Here is an 18,431-nt window from a genome sequence, read left to right as displayed (position 1 = left end):
CATTTTCGTGGTATTGGCATAATCTGTTGTTTTAAAGTATATTTAACTCGCTGAGAGAAAGTGAACGTTAATGAACTGAACTTACTGAACTGATTAATATAAAAAAGGTCTTCGGTCATCACAAATGTTTCGGTTGCGAGATAATGCTGATTATTATAAAGTTCTATGTCTTGTAAAATCGAATTATCGCATTAAAGTTCATAACTGTTTCCCTGATTCAATTTGCACTATTCACTGTTGCAAGTTGGTAGACAATTTGAATATTGATTTGTAAACATTGTATTGTATGTTTAGAGTTTCATCCGCGCGTGCCTGGCGTACCGCAAGGAGGAGCGCATCGACGTGTTCGGTCTGGCGCGGCACGAGTACCTGCAGCCGCCCATGCCCAAGCCGCGCGGCGCGGTGGGCGCGGGCGCGGCGGCGGCGCAGGCGCAGCAGCCCACGTTCTCGGCCGCCATGTTCGCGGGCTCGTCCTCCTAGCCGAGACGCCGCCGCCGCAGCGCCACGCGCCCGCCGCGCCCGCCGCGGTAGGGCCCGCGCCACGGGCGGCGCGCCACGTGCGACCGCGTGCGACCACGTGCGACCGCGTGCGACCACGGGCGACCACGACACTCATTTACGGATTAAATTGTTTAACATTATGCTTACTGTTGACTGTATTTATTGAGGTGATAAAATGTGATTCTCCATTTATGAATGGTTTCATCCTTATCACTAGAGAGGATCCACGGGACTATCCCTTGCATATTATATAAGTTATCCCTATTAAAAAGTTAAAATATTTACGACGACTTTTCTTTGTCTCCTTATTTTTAAGTACCTTGTAGAAATTGTATAGTTATTCTTGTGTATTCGATGTCGAAATGACGAAAATGTTATTTGTAAATTAATGTCAAACATCATTTTTCCTAAACGTAGCATAAATATTATAGGTTATTTCTTGTACATTGCCATTGCAATATTTCTTTTAAACCTTACACAGTCACCCTATACAAATGGGAATGTGTTCAAATAAAAATGTAAATATTAAATCACAAAAATTCAGGTGGTAAAAGTATTGGTAGTTAAAGTTGACTGTTATATAAATATAATGTAAACCAACAGACCAATGACCATATTTTAAATTGCATTATTACATTACGTATGTTAATTTATTGTTTTAAAAATCATAAGTACCGTAAAAATATGTAAAGCTTAAGTAAGCGCCTTATTTCTGGGTGATTAAAAATAATTTATTGTTTAGATCCCACAACAGACAAATAATAAAAAACAAAAAAAAAAAACGCAATCGATTACTGATGTAAGTACCTATATAAAATATAAATATTAAGATAATATCACATTTTTTATTGTCCTGGTGCTCCTGATTATAGAATATAAAGAATTTGTATTCATTGTGTGAACTACATGACGGACTGGACTAATTTTAAAAAGTATGTTCAAATATACGTTTGAAGACTTTCAAATGAAGCAAATAAAGATGTGTAAAAAGAAACAAATTATATGGCTTCTTACTAAACTTGATTAGAAATAAAACCAAACATGGCTAATAAAATTTGCATCACTCCCTGACTTTTCTATAGAATGCACAATATTATTTTTTATTGAAAACCTTAACCCTCCGTGAACCACGTGGATAAAAGTTACGTCCTGCACTACGTGGGGTTTCCTGTACCCAATAATCTTTCTACGTTTTTATAACTAGTATTTATTGTAAATTTGTAATGTGTATATTATTATTATCCCTTGACTATAAGAGGTTAAAAATAAAATAAATTTATCAAATATTATAAACATTTATTATATCTTTAGGCTATGTAACAGAAATAGTACTTTTTACCAACTAAAATAAGACTATGTTCGGTTCGGTAAGACTTTAAGAAAAAAAAAAATACGTGTGGCACTCGGGGACTGCCGCGGTAAAGATATTGCATGCTATGCCTTCAAACCACACCTCCGTGCCCGTCGGAGTGGGGAGCGTGAGGTTTTTCGTTACGGAATTTCTGGATTCGGTCCCCGCGCTCAAAGCCCGCGATAGAAGCTATGCAATAGCTTAAAAATTAATATCCTGTACATCCTCTTCACTTTCACTTTCAGACTGAATGCTCAAGTGATCCGAGTCATCTTCACTTCCAGGTAGAAACAGCTCATCCGTATCGCTATCATTTTCTTCCATAAGTGCGGATATTATTGCATTTTCATTGATGTGATGAGCCATAATGAGCCCTAGAAACAATTTCAGATAATTTTAAATAATAAAAAAACAAACTAAATAAATATTTATATAAAAATAGTCGTATTTTATCACACCATACTGCTCACCTTTTAGTGGACGTCCCGAACTACGTGGGGTTTCTGACACCCAGCTGCACTTTGACGGCGTCCGTTTACCGCGTCTGCGACGCTATTACTAAACCAATGTCGCTAAGAGGTCTGGCAAGGTCGCAACTCCAGCTACACGAGGTTTCAAGACTTTCGCACAATGTTTGGAAAAGATACAAAAATTTTTTGTATGGCTGGGGTGTATTAAACCCCACATGGTGCACGGAGGGTTAAAGGACAAAACGGAATTCACTCCAGTATGAGATAATGAATTAGTTCTACTAATTAGTCAAAAATAAACCCAGCCATGGGCGTAACCTAAATAACTTGTTAGTCGTATGCATAATGAAGTAATGTTAGTGTTATGCTAATTTTCATTCAGATTTAGAATATATGATGTAATAGCAATTTCTTTGAGTCTAATAATTAAGGGTTTGGTTTAAAAGCATATCTACGGAATTAAAACTTGAAAACTTAAATAGGTACCTTAAATGTTATTTGAAAATCTTTAATTTATTTACTAGCTTATAATCACATTCCATTCACAAATATCTTAAAATATTATAAGACTAGTCACATACTATCCCGTATATAAACTCAAACTCAAACATTTATTTATTCAATTAGTCTTCTTTGAGAAGCACTTTTGAAACGTCAATACTTGTCAATACATATTTTTTTTTTTACATTTACCACCGATAAAAACCGACCACCGATATAAAAATGTTCAATCATAATATATCTGTTATTTTTTTAATGGAAGACGTATAATAATTAAAAGAACATTAATTAATATTTATTTATGAAAATATTTAAAAAACAAATATTTTTATAAAAATAATAAAAAATTCCTTCGAGCCGGATTTGAACCAGCGACCTATGGATAGCCATGTTTATTACTCTACAGTCCACCGCTCTACCAACTGAGCTATCGAAGGTATGATATTCGTTCAGAAATTAAACATGTGTAAACAGAAAAAAAGTAAAAGGCTCATTATCATTTATCAGAATATAAACGTGTGTTTTCACTGTATTTTGATTATGTAATTTGCTAGTATGTATAATTATCTTATACATAATTATACGCAATTAATATGTGGTTGATTCAACAATAACAGTTCATTCATATGTATAAAATATAAATTTAAACAACATTGAACTGGTCTTGAACAAATATAACAGAACCGTAATTTAATTTTAATGCCTCGCTATTTTGATCCTGCCAGTAGCATATTTCGAAATATAACACGATTATCGGGTTAGTTAATTTAATTGCGCATTATTTAGATTTTATAGCAAAATAAAAATAAAACAAACAAAATATTCCTATTTGGTATTCATTTAATTTGCATGGTATAAAAAAACTACAACTTTTCTATATCTATAAATCTATATTATCCGAGAAGTCATCACTCATCAGTAAGATACACAATTCCAGATTCCTTCGTACATTAATTATTATTTATTTTGTTTCATCTCAAACAGTTTAGAGTTTAGGTACCTATGCAGTTCGTCGAAAACTCCCGGATGGCAATGGATGGATATAAAAATGGTAAGTATACTTAAGTATCCACATAAGTATACTTACACAAATTATAAACATACTAGCGGTCCGCCCCGGCTTCGCCCGTGGTACATGTTTACGTTTTCTCTACATAAGAACCATCCTCGTACTTCCAGGAATATAATAAAAAAAGAATTATCGAAATCGGTTCAGCCGTTCTCGAGTTATGCGCTTACCAACACATTTTGCGATTCATTTTTAAATTTTTATATATAAGATTATAGGTATACTAAACTTACTTGCTCGTAAACTCACCTATCCATTGGGGGAAAACAACGGAAATCGGTTCAGTAGTTTCTCAGTTTATCACGAGCAGACAGACCTAGGCGCGGCGCCGTAAAGTGTAGTATGTAGTTTTTATTGCACGTCAACCCGGGTGAAAAGTATCTATCTAAAAGTAAAAGTATCATGAATGAACGAAAAAAGTCGCATGCGAAAGTAAATTACTGAATAAACTTTGGAATGGTTGCGATAAATTTCTTTTCAACACATTTACGGAATTAGACATAGACAGTGAGAAATATTTTTCCCAAACGCGGTCAAATATCGGATAGAAATGAATGCGGAAGACAAAACTATTTCTATACAAAGCTGTAAGCTTTACAATAAAACAAATTGTCAGACGTCATGGCCTAGTTACTTTCACATTTGTAGTATTTTTTTTATGTTTAGATGTTAGGGAGGCAATGATGACCATATGGTATTTGTAGCCGTTGACAAACAGTTTAGTTTTTGATAGGTATTCCGTACGTACTGAATGAAATTCATGTTTTAAACCGTATGCTTGTACCTTACTTTAAAATTATGAGGTTTTTTGTAATAGACACTCATCGTTTGTTTGCTATCGTGCTGAGGCGATAGTAGGTAGTTAATATGAAAAGTAAGAAATAATATTTTCTTGCAGATTACAATTATTTTGATAAACAAAGTTCTAAAAATAGCCTCGTGGATATCGAGATATTCTTTTATTAAGTCTCTGGATGAATCAATTATGGATATGTGTCAGATCGATCCTGTTCGTCGGAGGGGATAATTTGCGAGCTGGCAAGCTTTGATGTTCAGCGTCCTTGTGGCTGGCGAAGCGTGTGCCTTCCCTGCCGCTACCCGCCGCTCGTCGGATCACGCGCGCTCTGAACTTGACCTTTATTTGCTCCACATATTGTTAAACTATACTTGATGATTTTTATAGTAATGAAGGAGTTTGGTATTTCATCTTTATTATTTTAAGAATCTTATTCAGTAAAATAAGGCCCACAAAGACTGGCCACTCGTTTCAATTGCAGTAATTTAACAGTGATCAAGAAACTGATCCGATTATTATTTTTACGATTTATTTGATAACATCCAACAAAGTTCAGCTAAAATATCTGTTAGGTAATTTTTATTGGATTTAGATTTAAATTAGTTTTCACTAGGTGTGAATTGTTAGTTTTAAAATGATTAAGTAGATATAGTGCCCAAGGAAAGTCCTACCACAAATTACTGTTAGTACCTATCTAGGCTATACGTCATAGACTACCTACTGCAATTTCATATTTCGGAAGTCGGAACAATCTACTTAAAATTTTCATTCCTTAGCAGTGTGGATTAATTTAAATATCTAGTTACGTGGTTGGTATCTTTACTTCAAATCTGGCCTCGTCGTGAGCTCTTGTCAGCAGGTGCTTAAATTCCACTCGGTTTGGAAATGTGTTGTTTGCGTGTATTTCCACTGTAATTTTGTGGCCTTAACTCCACACAATGTCAATGCCATGATAATTTTAACCTAGTTACTATTTTGGAAAATCCGTAAAATTTGTTTATAATTAAATTGTATTTAGAGCTTTTTACACGAATAAGATACGTGCTTTAAAAATATAGGTACATATACATAATAAATTTCTTTATATATAAAAATGAATCGCAAAATGTGTTGGTAAGCGCATAACTCGAGAACGGCTGAACCGATTTCGATAATTATTTTTTTATTATATTCCTTGAAGTACGAGGATGGTTCTTATGTAGAGAAAACGTAAATATTATGTACCACGGGCGAAGCCGGGGTAGACCGCTAGTTATATGATAAATTAAAAAATGTTTTTGCATTTTTTCATACAAATGCCACAGCATAAAATGCAAGCTTAAATTATAATGAGATATTACTTATATGAAACTGGATTCTATGATGTTAAAAATACCAAATCATCCCTGCAGTCTTAGTAGGGGAGCCCAGGATGCTAAATGTGGATTTACTCGAGCGTCACGGGAACCTATTAGAATTGGTAGATTCTCGCTATGGTCTACCATAGCGAGAAAAAAAGGTCCTATAATGTTTTCACTTTTAGCGGTGGGGAAGGGTTTTTTGATTTTTTTTAATTAAAAAAAGAAAAAAATTGGCTTGGAAATACTCAAGCGCGTTAGATATTGATATTTTGCATGCTCCAGGACGTCACTGAAAAAAAGTATACGTTAATCTGACGATTTAAGTGGCGATTTAATCGCTTTTTCGGCTCATAAGTAAAACAAGTACGTCTACTTGATACGATATACGTGATGAGATCAATGAACTCATATCTACTGACAAACCAGTAAAATAAACTAAATGAAAAAAATATACTTAACTAATTATATCAAATAAATAACCATTAAAATAAACTAAATATGTACATAAAAGTGCCTAAAGTAGAACACCAAAGACTATCAATGCAAATCAAATGCTGCTGCATTAATTTAACCTTTATGGAAAATTTGAGAAGGACGCGATGTTATCAGTTATCTTCAATGCTACAGTTACAATAGAGGTGGTGTTTACTGTATAATATCAAGGACGCCCCGGGGTCAGATGCTAACAATTTACCTGGCTCTAATCGACTGGAATATATATACTTGAACGATTTCCTGGTACTTGAAATGTTCTTACGACGTTTATTGATATGATATCATTAACAGGGAAAGGAATATTATATCACGACAATCATATTTTACAGTACACCATCTTCGCAATCCTTTTTGCCTTGAGATTTGAGAACGAGCATAATTCATTACTGAGAGGCTAGAGGGCTCCTCATAAAACTATACATAAGTTAGTTTACTAATGAAAAGGGTAACAATAGGCACCTTAATAGACGTGCGTATGTTTCAATAATAAATTGTTGGTAAACAACGTACTCGCATTAGTTAGTTAATTATTATCGGACTAGTAGATGATCAACTTCTGTTCAGCCATAACCATAAATTATTATAAAAGTCTAGATAGGGACCGAATACCCCTCACTTCTGCGCTCTCTTGTTTACCACTACACCAAGGACGTGGTTGTATAAATTTTAGAGGCACTTACCTAATAAAATATTACGCCAATATGAAACTTGTTATTAGTTATTGTATACTGTTGTTTCATAAATTACCTATGACACTTACTGCTATTCTGCAAGGCCTTGCTTCGAACACAATAGCTATTAACATATAGATTATTGCTACAAGGTTTATTATAAGAAGACACACCATCGTATTATGTAATTGTTCTATATACAACTGTCATATATAAGCTATGTATTTGTAGTAGTTCTGACTTCTTATTTCATGTAAAATGTGTTCACGTAACAACAGCTCCATTTGTAGCTACAGGAAATAAGAAGTTCAACAGCATATGACATCTGCTCTATCATTAAGAGGAAAATGCTTCGCGAGGCTACTCGTTCTGTATGGACACGACTAACAATGATTTTCAAAGTATGTACATATCACTCATACCTACATGGAATTTTTTTTTGAAAATTTTCACTATTTTCTCAATCAGTTATTGGGCATTTCTTTATTGTCAAATTAATATAGGTCAATCGAATTTTATGACATTTAGTTATTGCACGCCTCATAAGCGAAGCGTTGAGGTGGGTACTACTGTCACTTCGCGCAAATTTGTAATTTACATGTGACGAATGAAAGCCATAATGGAAGCCATCGCCATAGTAACACTCCATTGTATCCTCTGTATAATAAAAAAAAATTATAAGCAGGAATTTAACATGAGACCGTCATTCAATATCCCTAATTTCATCATTAACATAATTCACCTACTTGCACAGAATACGTATTCAACCCACGGCCACAGAGATGAACAGAAAAGAGACCGGAATAAACCTTTTATATCACGCATATAAATTGGTTTCACATTTGAGGAAAACCTTCCGATATCATTTATATACTTTCTAATTGACATGCAAAGACTTTAATAGAAAACCAATTTATTAATATATCATACATTCGGAATATTGTATGAAATTAATAAAAATCTATATTTGATCTAACCTACTGACTAACGAGCGCGGCGGTCTAACGAAGCTCGAAATACTGTTAGATTAAGCTCTCCTTACTTCAATGAGTGGGTTCTAAAGAAGTATTATGTCCTCATTCATACCTTATCTGTGTAAAGCGTGTCTCATTCCAATTAGACTACAGGCCCGTGTTGAAAAAATTATGGGTCATTTGACCCACCACCTGACCTATCTAGAATGATATAAGAGCATAAAATAAAAATATTCAGCACTATGACGTCACTTGTAAGCTGTCCACCTGAGTGCAGATGAGAATTCGAAGGTTCAGGTGGAGATTTTCTCCCCTTGTCTCCATGATTTTTGTACGGCGTTGCGGAATAATTGATTAAAAGTAGTATAGAAATAGTATGACACAGATGCCGTACAAAATCAAATGACCAAATTTACCCCGGCAACTGTCGAAAAATAAAAATAAATTCCGACTTTGTGGACCACCATTTTTGTTCGGCATCTGTGTCATACTATTTCTATACTGCTTTTAAGCCATTATTCCGCAACGCCGTACAAAAATCATGGAGACAAGGGGAGAAAATCTCCACCTGAACCTTCGAATTCTCATCTGCACTCAGGTGGACAGCTTACAAGTGACGTCATAGTGCTGAATCTTTTTATTTTATGCTCTTATATCATTCTAGATAGGTCAGGTGGTGGGTCAAATGACCCATAATTTTTTCAACATGGGCCTGTAGTCTAAATATTTTACCGCTTTGTCCAACCTGGGAAATGGAAATATTATACGGCAATTTACATTGATTGTTATAGCATTTTCAAGCCTGTTTATTTTTCCGCAGAACCTTTTTACGCCACTGTGTTTTCAGAGTACCTTTCCAACCCCTAAGGCTAATGTAATATTAATGCTTTATTCGAAACATACTTATCTCAGCTTTTGTTATGAAAATAAACAAAAGAGAACGCTTTTAAAGTAAATTTACTTTAAACTATACACATGTTTGTTTAATGGCGTGTTAAAAACTAGATATCAATTATTTTTTCAATTCTTTATACTGGTAAGAGACAAGCTTGTTGTGTACTAACACGGACTTCATTGTCTTACCCGAAGGTTCAGGTAACACTTAATGGATCCAAGACAATGTGCAGGTCTTTGTGACAACGGACAGATGGCTATTGTTGCGTTACTCATAAGGCTATATTGTTCGCAGCGTAGGTGAAAGGTGAATCGCATACAAGTTATGACAAACAAATTTCCATTCATCATTCAGGTTAATTTTAATGAAAACTTAATTCACATAAAATATATAATATGTAATACAAAAAGTTCAAATCTGATAATATATTTTGTAACTATAAAAGATGTTTGGATGTTGATGATATAGAAAACAGCTGCTATTGTCTACTTGTTTGAGTTTGAGCAAGAAATAAAATACGAAATGAGTTGAGCCAAGTGGTCAGATGTTAATTTAAATACATATTGTGATATTTAATTAATTTTATCTGGATAGTGTTGAAGTGTTGATTGGATTATGTCAATTAGTATCAGTGGCGTAGCTAGGGGGACAAGGGCCCTGGTGCATAGGGAAAGAATCGGGCCCTCCTCCTCCCCTCTTTCCGCGTAGTTTGAACTTATATTTGCCTTCAAAATTATTGATAAGAATAAGAATAGAAAACAGTAAGTGAACTTATCCCTAGTAGGCTAAATCCATACGTCGTCTCGATTAGAATCACCATGTGTTTAATAGAAGAAAAAGGGAATAAATAAACAACGACGCACATGACAATATAGAATATTTATTATACAGATGAGATTAATTAATGGAAAAAACGATTTTTAACAGAATTCCCCGCCCAATTCACAATCTCTTGCGCGCTTTAATTTTTGCGAATTTGTCTATAATTTCACTCAAATCCAAGTTTGATGCCGCCTCATTTTCTATTAAAATCCATACTAATATTATAAATGCGAAAGTAACTCTGTCTGTCTGTCTGTTACTCAATCACGCCTTAACTACTGAACCAATTTGCATGAAATTTGGTATAGAGATATTTTGATACCCGAGAAAGGACATAGGCTACTTTTTATCCCGGGAAATAGGATAGGTTTTATCCCGGAAATCCCACGGGAACGGGAACTATGCGGGTTTTTCTTTGCCTACGCGGGTGAAGCTGCGGGTGGAAAGCTAGTTAACGATAAATGTCGGAGGTGATCTTGTCGAATGCTGTTTCTTAAATAATTTTTTATAATCTTCAGTTTACTGAAAGATCTTTCTGCTGCCGCGGAAGTAACAGGAATTGTATGAAACAGTAGCATCGCTGTATACACTTTCGTAAGGTCACATTCGAGCACGCCAAATTTTGTTATAATTTCTTTGCAAAGCTGGCGAATAGACCACGTCTCCATCAATTGAGGGAGAATTAGATGATATACGTACATTAAGAAATTGGAGCGAGAAATTGGGTCCAATTATATCGCAATATTTCTTCTGAAACTGATCACATTTCTCGAGTAAAATCGTTTCATTCCAGCTAAGCAAGTTTTTTGGCATCAGGAAGTCGAACGATTTACAAACTGCACTCATACCAATTAAACGCGCATCTAACTGATTGATTATTATGTCGAGTACATTGTTGAAAATAGTTACTCTAAAGACTTCTTCTTGACTTTCGAATCGGTGATCAGAAGCCAATTCATCGAAATGCTTTTTAGTTTTTCTTCGTCGCTTTTCTGGAAAGGTAGGATCGATATCGTATTTTCTCGCGGTTTCGGTGGCCTTGGATTTGAAGGACTCGAAGTCATTTCTATACTTTTTCAATTTATCCGTTGTTTCGTCCAATGATTTCGTCCAAAGTCGAATGAGGAAGCGCGGCGCGATCGGGCCGCACGATGTTTAACAGAATGGCGTCGTTCGGTGTTTGAGAGGGTAGTCAATACTAAATAAATAAAAATGTTGCGTGGTTTTATGAAACCACGGTAAAAGTGAAACTGTTCGAACGGTTCCGAACACTGCTTTGTGTAGCGCATGTCGCGTGACGGTCGGCTGCCGAGTAGGTATATTACCTACTCGGCAGCCGCGATACACGCGACATGCGCTACACAGACCAAAAAGTTTGAGACGATGTAATAAAAGTTTCACTTTAAAATAAATATTATAGGACATTATTTAATTATTTATTAGTAACACTGTAACCGTTGCTGCTGCGTACAGTATGAAAATCGGTGATGTCATCTAATTTTGACAGTTGAATACTTTTACTGGAAACATTGATGAATTTAGTGTGTCGAAATTTTTTTTTTTAATTGAAAAAAAAATTTTTTTTTTCAAAGCTGAGGTTTGAGGGCCCCCTGAGCTCCGGGGCCCTGGTGCACTGCACCACCTGGCCCTATGATAGCTACGCCACTGATTAGTATTCTTTCGGCGTGGGTCTTTCCTTGACACGCTGGAAATGTTAATTAATCTCAGTCAGAAAATGGCCAAATAAAGGGCAAAGTCTGATTGTAAGTAATTAAGAAAGTGTAAGATGTAGCCTGAATATAGTTCAGACGCACCCAAAAGCACCCAGCATTGAAGTAAATACCTACTTAAATATTTGTATGGACCAATGTTATTCAATCGACTTCCTATCGATTAGTTTTATGTTAGGATAACCCAAAACTGTCTTTTCATATTGATTTTGGAAACAAGCCTTGTATAAAATAAGACTGAGATATAATAAGACGAAGATATTTAGGACTGTCCAATTCAAGTGACGAATACTCTATGTCCTATGGAATATAACAATACTTACCTGTTTAATTATAAACGCACATGGCACAGATACAACAATCAAAAAGAAGTTAATATTCAAAGCTGTGAAGACATGGCGATATAGATTACTTCCATTTATTTTGGTGTTCCCGTCGTATGTAGTTTCAAATTAGGCTTTGTTTACCGTTTCTTTCGTTGAATGTTAATGCTCATTCAGCTCATATATTAGTTAATTATACTAAATATTTGTATTGTTCAAAATTATGGTATTGGATTATATTTAAAATTACTGAAATAGAGTCCAATACCATTACCTTATCACTTATCAGCAATACGACTTGAACTGTGCGTTCAGTATTGAGGTAAAACATAAGTATTTGGCATTTGCATAAGGCTAAAGTTTTATATAATACCGTATTAGTCTATGATAATACCTACATTATTATTTATTATGCCTTGGAAATCCTTATAATTTATTCTTATGTCATCAGTGTTTATACTTCATATTAAGCAGGAAAAGAAGTACAACTATGTTTAGATAATATTTACAGTACAACTAAACAAGGATAATTTAAGATCTGCTCTGAATTTGAAATGGACATGAAACAAGTAGATATACCTACATTAAAATATTATAATTTATACTTAACGCATGTGAGATCCAAGGGGAGAGTAAAGGTCATATAAATATTAACAAGCATGTAGGTATAGCGGTCGATTTGAGTGCTTTTTAGTGCGACACCATTGTTAAGATATTTTTTTTATTTCTAGTCAATATTACTATAAATTGAAATGAAAAAGACAACTATTCTGTAGATACATAAAAAACCCTTTAAAATCAGCATGAACTCAACTGTAAATATAATTTGCCCGCATGCTTCGACTACGTCGTCAAAGAAAATGTTTTAACTTAAACTGGCACACACAAAAATCACATCATAAATAATAATTAACGCCCATACGTTTGCATCAATAATGTTAGAGTGGAGATGCAGCAGCGCTGGCCGGTAGGAAGCGCGCAGCTGCTTCCGCCAAGGTCGATAACACCTTCCTGCAACGCCAGGCAAATGTTACATGCGCCCTACTTTCAGTTATCCTTTCTATGAAATATATTCCAACATAAATTCTATTCGTGAATAACTAGGTATGTGCTTGCGAAACTTTGAAAGGTAGATAATGTTTACTTCTCACAGTGGAAATGTTTTAATCCTGTTTTTCCGTTACATCGTGAATTCCATTTCAATTTGACTTAGCAAAAATAGATATTATCGTATTTCGTCACTATAAGTAATTTTAGACAGATAGTAAATAGAATGGAATCACCAGTTCCTGAAAAAAAGTATTATGCATCCTATTGAACTCTACTTACTTTTCAAACAATTTATATTTACACCCTGTGTGATATGATTTGTATATTTCTTCTGTCTAGAACATTCGTAATTAGTTATACAATCACTGTATAGTATTAACTATTAACTATTAACATTCGCATCAGCTCTCGTCAATGTCGTTAGATCATCTGCGATGCTGCCGGCACTCGGCATGTCGCTGGGACGCGTGCGAGCTCTGTGACACGCATATGTTAATATTTCTTAGACCTTCGCTTTTTACCTTATGGGATATTCGAGTGTGGAAGTAGGAAATTGCCGTTGATCTTGGTTATGATGTAGACACAGGATAGCCAAGCGATTGAATGCTTTCACAAAATGTACGAAGTACCTACATCATAATAGGGATACCTATGACTCCAAAACTCACTCTTTCATATGAAATTTCAACATTAACAGTTCGCGATACTTTGAAAATTGTAAATAATTTTCTTTTGTGTTTTTGTACCTACATATTTAAAATTGTTATGCTACATTAGATATTTTATATTATTTTATCAATTTATTTTATATTTAAACTCGTTGATTTAAACTGTAGTTGTTAAGTTACTGATTGTAGTTTCAATACTGAGTTTGCATTTGTTTTTCTAAATTAAACTATGCACTAATTTAGAGATAGATGATAACAAAAATGATTGTTACTTTGCTTCGCATATAATTAATACCAGCAGTACGGTCTCAGTAAAAAAAAAAAAAAAACATTTTTCATAAAGCTGAGATAATTTATAATGTTTTAGCAAAAAGTTCCTCTTACGTGTACCGTTTGAGGGTCTAATTGAAGTCGGTCTAGAGCACGGAGTTCTGACTGAGTTGGCTGAAGGTTCAGAAGATTGTTTAAAACTGAAAATTCTTGTATCAAGACAAAGGAAGGCTGCATTTTAATTTGTATATAGTAACTGTAGTGTAACTCCTTGGAGAATTTACAATTTTTATACTGACGCGGACGTAAGAACAAATTGGTTTATCCTTATAATAAGAAGATTTTTCGCATTGCCAAAAATTCGGATAGCCTTAGGCGTATCTTAGTAGGTACATAGTTTTGATTCGATGTACTATGTAAAAATTACCGTAGAGTACATTCATAATCTATACTAATATTATAAAGCTGAAGAGGTTGTTTGTTTGTTTGAACGCGCTAATCTCAGAAACTAATGGTCCGATTTGAAAAATTCTTTCGGGGTTAGATAGCATTTATCGAGGAAGGTTATAGGCATATCATCACACTAAGACCAACAGGAGTGGCGCACTTCGGGTAAAACCACAGGGCACAGCTAGTTAGTTAGTTCTACGTAGTATATTATTATTAGTCTGTGGTTCTACTGATATGCTTCATGTAGCATTTTATTTCAAAATAGAAGAACAAGTTCAGTTTGACTAATTTCACATTCGCTTACTAAGGGCTGAATGTGATTGTTGAGTCACACTTACTGAATCAAGGCTTAAAATATATCAAGTTGTGTTTAAAATGAGCCTGAAGTTTGTCTGCTAAATAGACTTCAGACGTTTGAATGAATAATTTATTGGAATCATAATCAATTCATAAGGTAAATGATTATTATTGTTTCATTATACTACATCAAAGGGTTCACTGAAAACGTTCCTTTTAATCGTTTGTAAAATAAGCAGAAGAACAAAGAAAGGTGATCTTTATATTATGAGATTCAAACCCGCATCGCTTCCTTACTATTGTAATGACCTTTTTAAAGAACTGCGTAAGCATAACATATTAATGCGATAACATTAATAATTTATAGTACTGCGCAACTAAAAGTTATTCTTGTATGTTTTTGACAATAAACTTGAATGAGTTTATGATTGCATCAATGTAAATTATATCATCTAAGAATTAAAAGACTCATGTCATTAAACGTAACTTTTATTAAGATTATTTAATTTATATAAGTACATTTTTAATGTACTGTCACAGTGTCACTTACCTTGTTTCCTTTTTTCTCTTCTTGTAATGTTTCAAGATATTAAAGGTATTATTATATCTAAGTATGTAAGTACTAACTTGCTTGTTTTGTACATCATATATATAATACAATTTTTCAAAAACTATATTGTTTATAATTTTTTTCTTTACTTCTCGTCTTTCTAGTCTTCTGTCTTCTCGAAATTCATAGTAAAATGCAAAATGCAACATAACAGAGGTTTTTCTCCCGCAAAATATTAAGATATGTAACTAGGTACCTACTTATAACTTCATATCATTGGTTTCTATATATATTCGCATTAACATTTAACATGCACACGAAGTTAGGACTTAGGACTTAGGAAACGTTGCCAGAGCAACTACCTCCACTGCTACTTTGCGGGAGATGTAAACGACAATGAACTATAGTTCTCGTTGTTTTTAAATAATACAATTATTTTTATAACATTCCTTTCTATACAGGGTGTCCCACTGTTGGTATACTAAGCTCAAAGGAGGTTATAGTTTTGCATACGCTGAGTACGTAAAAAATACTAAAAAAAATCCAGACGCATTTTTTTTTCAAATAGATGAATTCTTAAAACTCTATGTGTACACCCATAACAAGCAACCCGCCCATTTTTGCCACTAGCACGTGAGCTATCGTTTAAGATTATGTTTTCATAGACAAAATGCTCACATTAGAGAAGGGGTATATGACGGCTGCGCGAAGCTAGAGAAGAAAACATGGATTTTCAGGAAAAAATTATCAAAAAAATTTTAACGTAATTTTGTTGTTTATGTATTTTTTACGTGATCAGTGTATGCAAAACTACAAGTTCCTTCGCGCTTAGTATACCAATAGGCAATAGCGGGACACCCTGTATAGTTCTTTTAACATAAATCATAATATTATATTGCAGTTAAAACATGTGTATTAAAAAAAGTGCACACATAAAATAAATGATAATACCAACGTATGAGTAGATCCTGGAGAACATCCAACATTTTCGTCAAATGTTTTCATTTATTCTCATATTTTAATTTTTTTTTAATAAATTGGGTTAAAATAGATTGAAAGTACAGGAATAGTTTCGTGAACATGAAACCGCAAGCCAATTAGCACGCACCGATGTTTGTTGCAGCAAAAATACATCCGAGGCTGAAGCGATGCGCTAATAAACGTTGTTTATTATAGAACTTGGGTGCAGGGAAAAGCTATATATTTTAACTACAAGCTGAAACCCAGAGAAAGTAATTAGTATAAGAAATATATATTCATCCTCGAATTTGGTAATAAGAAAGCCAGTCTACGCTGAGAAAATGCAGTTAAAATTATGCAAATATGTATCTCATAGGTGTTTTACATTTTTACAATTTGCTCGCACAATCTTAATTTTCTGAGCTATTCTTTCTTTCTCACATTCTATTAAGTCATAAATTGGATAATTTTTCTTTCTTAATTCTTATTTATTTTTCTTCATTCATTAAGGAAGGATTTCTAATTGAGTTAATATGTAAGTTACATATGTTCTAAACTTTTTGTTTGTGTCATACTGTATATTCTTTCTTAAACGTTAATAGAATACATTTTGAGCCCATATTCCTGGTTGTAACATGTAGTACCTATAATAATTAATTTATTCAGACGATGCTAGGTCGTACAGGTCTTATTGTTATGACATCACCCCGGATGAGCTGTGGCCTATGACTAAGGTTTTAGACTATCTAACAGCCGTACAAATAAAAACTTGCTTATTCAAACCTTATGCAATGCATAGATATGATAAGAATAAATAAAGAATAAGGATGTCATAATTTCTTACAAATAAATTTGGAATAACGTCGATGTAACTATGGTCACGCTATGCAATAGGCGCAAAGCGGCAACGTCGCAATTCATTCACAAAATTATGAAAAACATTGAAATTGTCTACGGTTAAGCCTTGGTGCTGTCATTTTGCTGACGCTCGTTTGACTTCGTCGAATTTGTTGTGAAGTTTCATCATACGATGTTCTGTTTATTTATTTTTTAAATATTTATTGGAAATAATTTAAATGTATCATTAAATATGCAAGCAAATGATAGATAACGCTATCCAATATCTGGAGAACAGAAGATAAACCCACCTTGAGATAGAGAGTTGCCAAATAACTGGTACTCAAAACATACAACTCCAGGCTTAGAAGATTTATATTTTCAACTAAAGTGTATATTATTGTGATAAGTTTAGAAATAAGTTTTATGTATGTATGGTTTGGCGCATGTTGTAAATAAATAATAAATCATTATAAATATCAAAAGGGTTTTTCATAATTTCGTATATTTTGACATTTCATACAAAATTTTCCATTTCAATAGGTACGTAATGAAATTATTAATTTGCTCAACTTTTTCTACTTCTCGTATTACTCTCATTGCTATTATCTCAAATTTAGATTGAAAATTGCTTCTAAAACTTGTAAAACACAGCACAATGTACTAAAAGATATGTTATAACTCGGTTATGTCAGACTTATACTAGGGTGGTAGCCGTAATAAGGTCGGAATAGCATTAGTATGAATACTTATTACGAAGTTATACTAGGTTACATTTATTTCGTGTTTATTTGTATGATTTTTCCTTATTCTCAGTTTATTCTTTGCATAAAATGTTATAACTCGTTTATTTGTACGGCTGTTAGAGTTTATACGATAGCTATCTATAATTATTGCTGGTGTAATGGTGTTATCATCGAAGTTTATGTAACATACTGTTGTAATTTCAAGTTGTTTGTTCTTTGTCCAAAACGTATTTTTAAAGGATTTTATTTAGAATCATGTTGCTAGGTATCCACTTTTCTGAATATGCTGTAAAAAACTCGAATAAGAAATTATTAATTAGTAATTATTACTCTATTCTATCATAAAAAAAGACGGGTTGCACTCCGGGTCCGGGAGTGCCGGCAGAAGTGAAAACTTGATTATAAACGTTGAGCATGTTTGATATTTTGGAATGGTATCCGTCTTACGCTTTTTCGATCAGGTCACGTGTCCTGACGCGAGTTTAAGATTTTTATTTTACAGAAAAAGTGCTCAACGCCGCTAAAGAAGTTTTCACTGCAAAATAAGCGAGTGAGAATACAGAAGACAGCATGATATCTCAATGAACAATAATTAACGATTGTAGCGACGACTGGTAAAAAGTATTGTTCATCGGCCTTCCAGTGAGTTATTGCAAATTTGCATT

The 18,431-nt window shown here is 33.9% G+C and overlaps 1 protein-coding gene and 1 non-coding gene across 2 annotated transcripts in view; one reads left to right on the top strand and one right to left on the bottom strand.

Annotated features, from left to right (window-relative positions):
- LOC149905977 (serine/threonine-protein kinase tousled-like 2) overlaps positions 1 to 785 on the top strand; it is a 30,841-nt gene extending 30,056 nt beyond the window's left edge. The window contains exon 16 of the mRNA XM_090105883.1: positions 295 to 785. Coding sequence (XP_089962009.1) covers positions 295 to 480 — 186 coding nt within the window. The 3' untranslated portion in view covers positions 481 to 785. The remainder of the gene's footprint in view (positions 1 to 294) is intronic.
- Positions 786 to 3,171: 2,386 nt separating this feature from the next.
- TRNAY-GUA (transfer RNA tyrosine (anticodon GUA)) lies at positions 3,172 to 3,260 on the bottom strand. The gene is given in 2 exon segments: positions 3,172 to 3,207; positions 3,224 to 3,260. It is a non-coding gene; the product is annotated as a tRNA-Tyr (tRNA).
- Positions 3,261 to 18,431: the final 15,171 nt, after the last annotated feature.

The sequence above is a fragment of the Colias eurytheme genome, chromosome 9, assembly GCF_061535395.1.
Source record: "Colias eurytheme isolate Ceu_HAF_F1 chromosome 9, ilColEury1 Martin Lab GWU primary, whole genome shotgun sequence".
NCBI classification, from domain to species: Eukaryota; Metazoa; Arthropoda; class Insecta; order Lepidoptera; family Pieridae; genus Colias; species Colias eurytheme.
The sequence above is the reverse complement of the archived record's forward strand: the minus strand, read 5'-3'. Positions and strand labels throughout refer to the sequence as shown.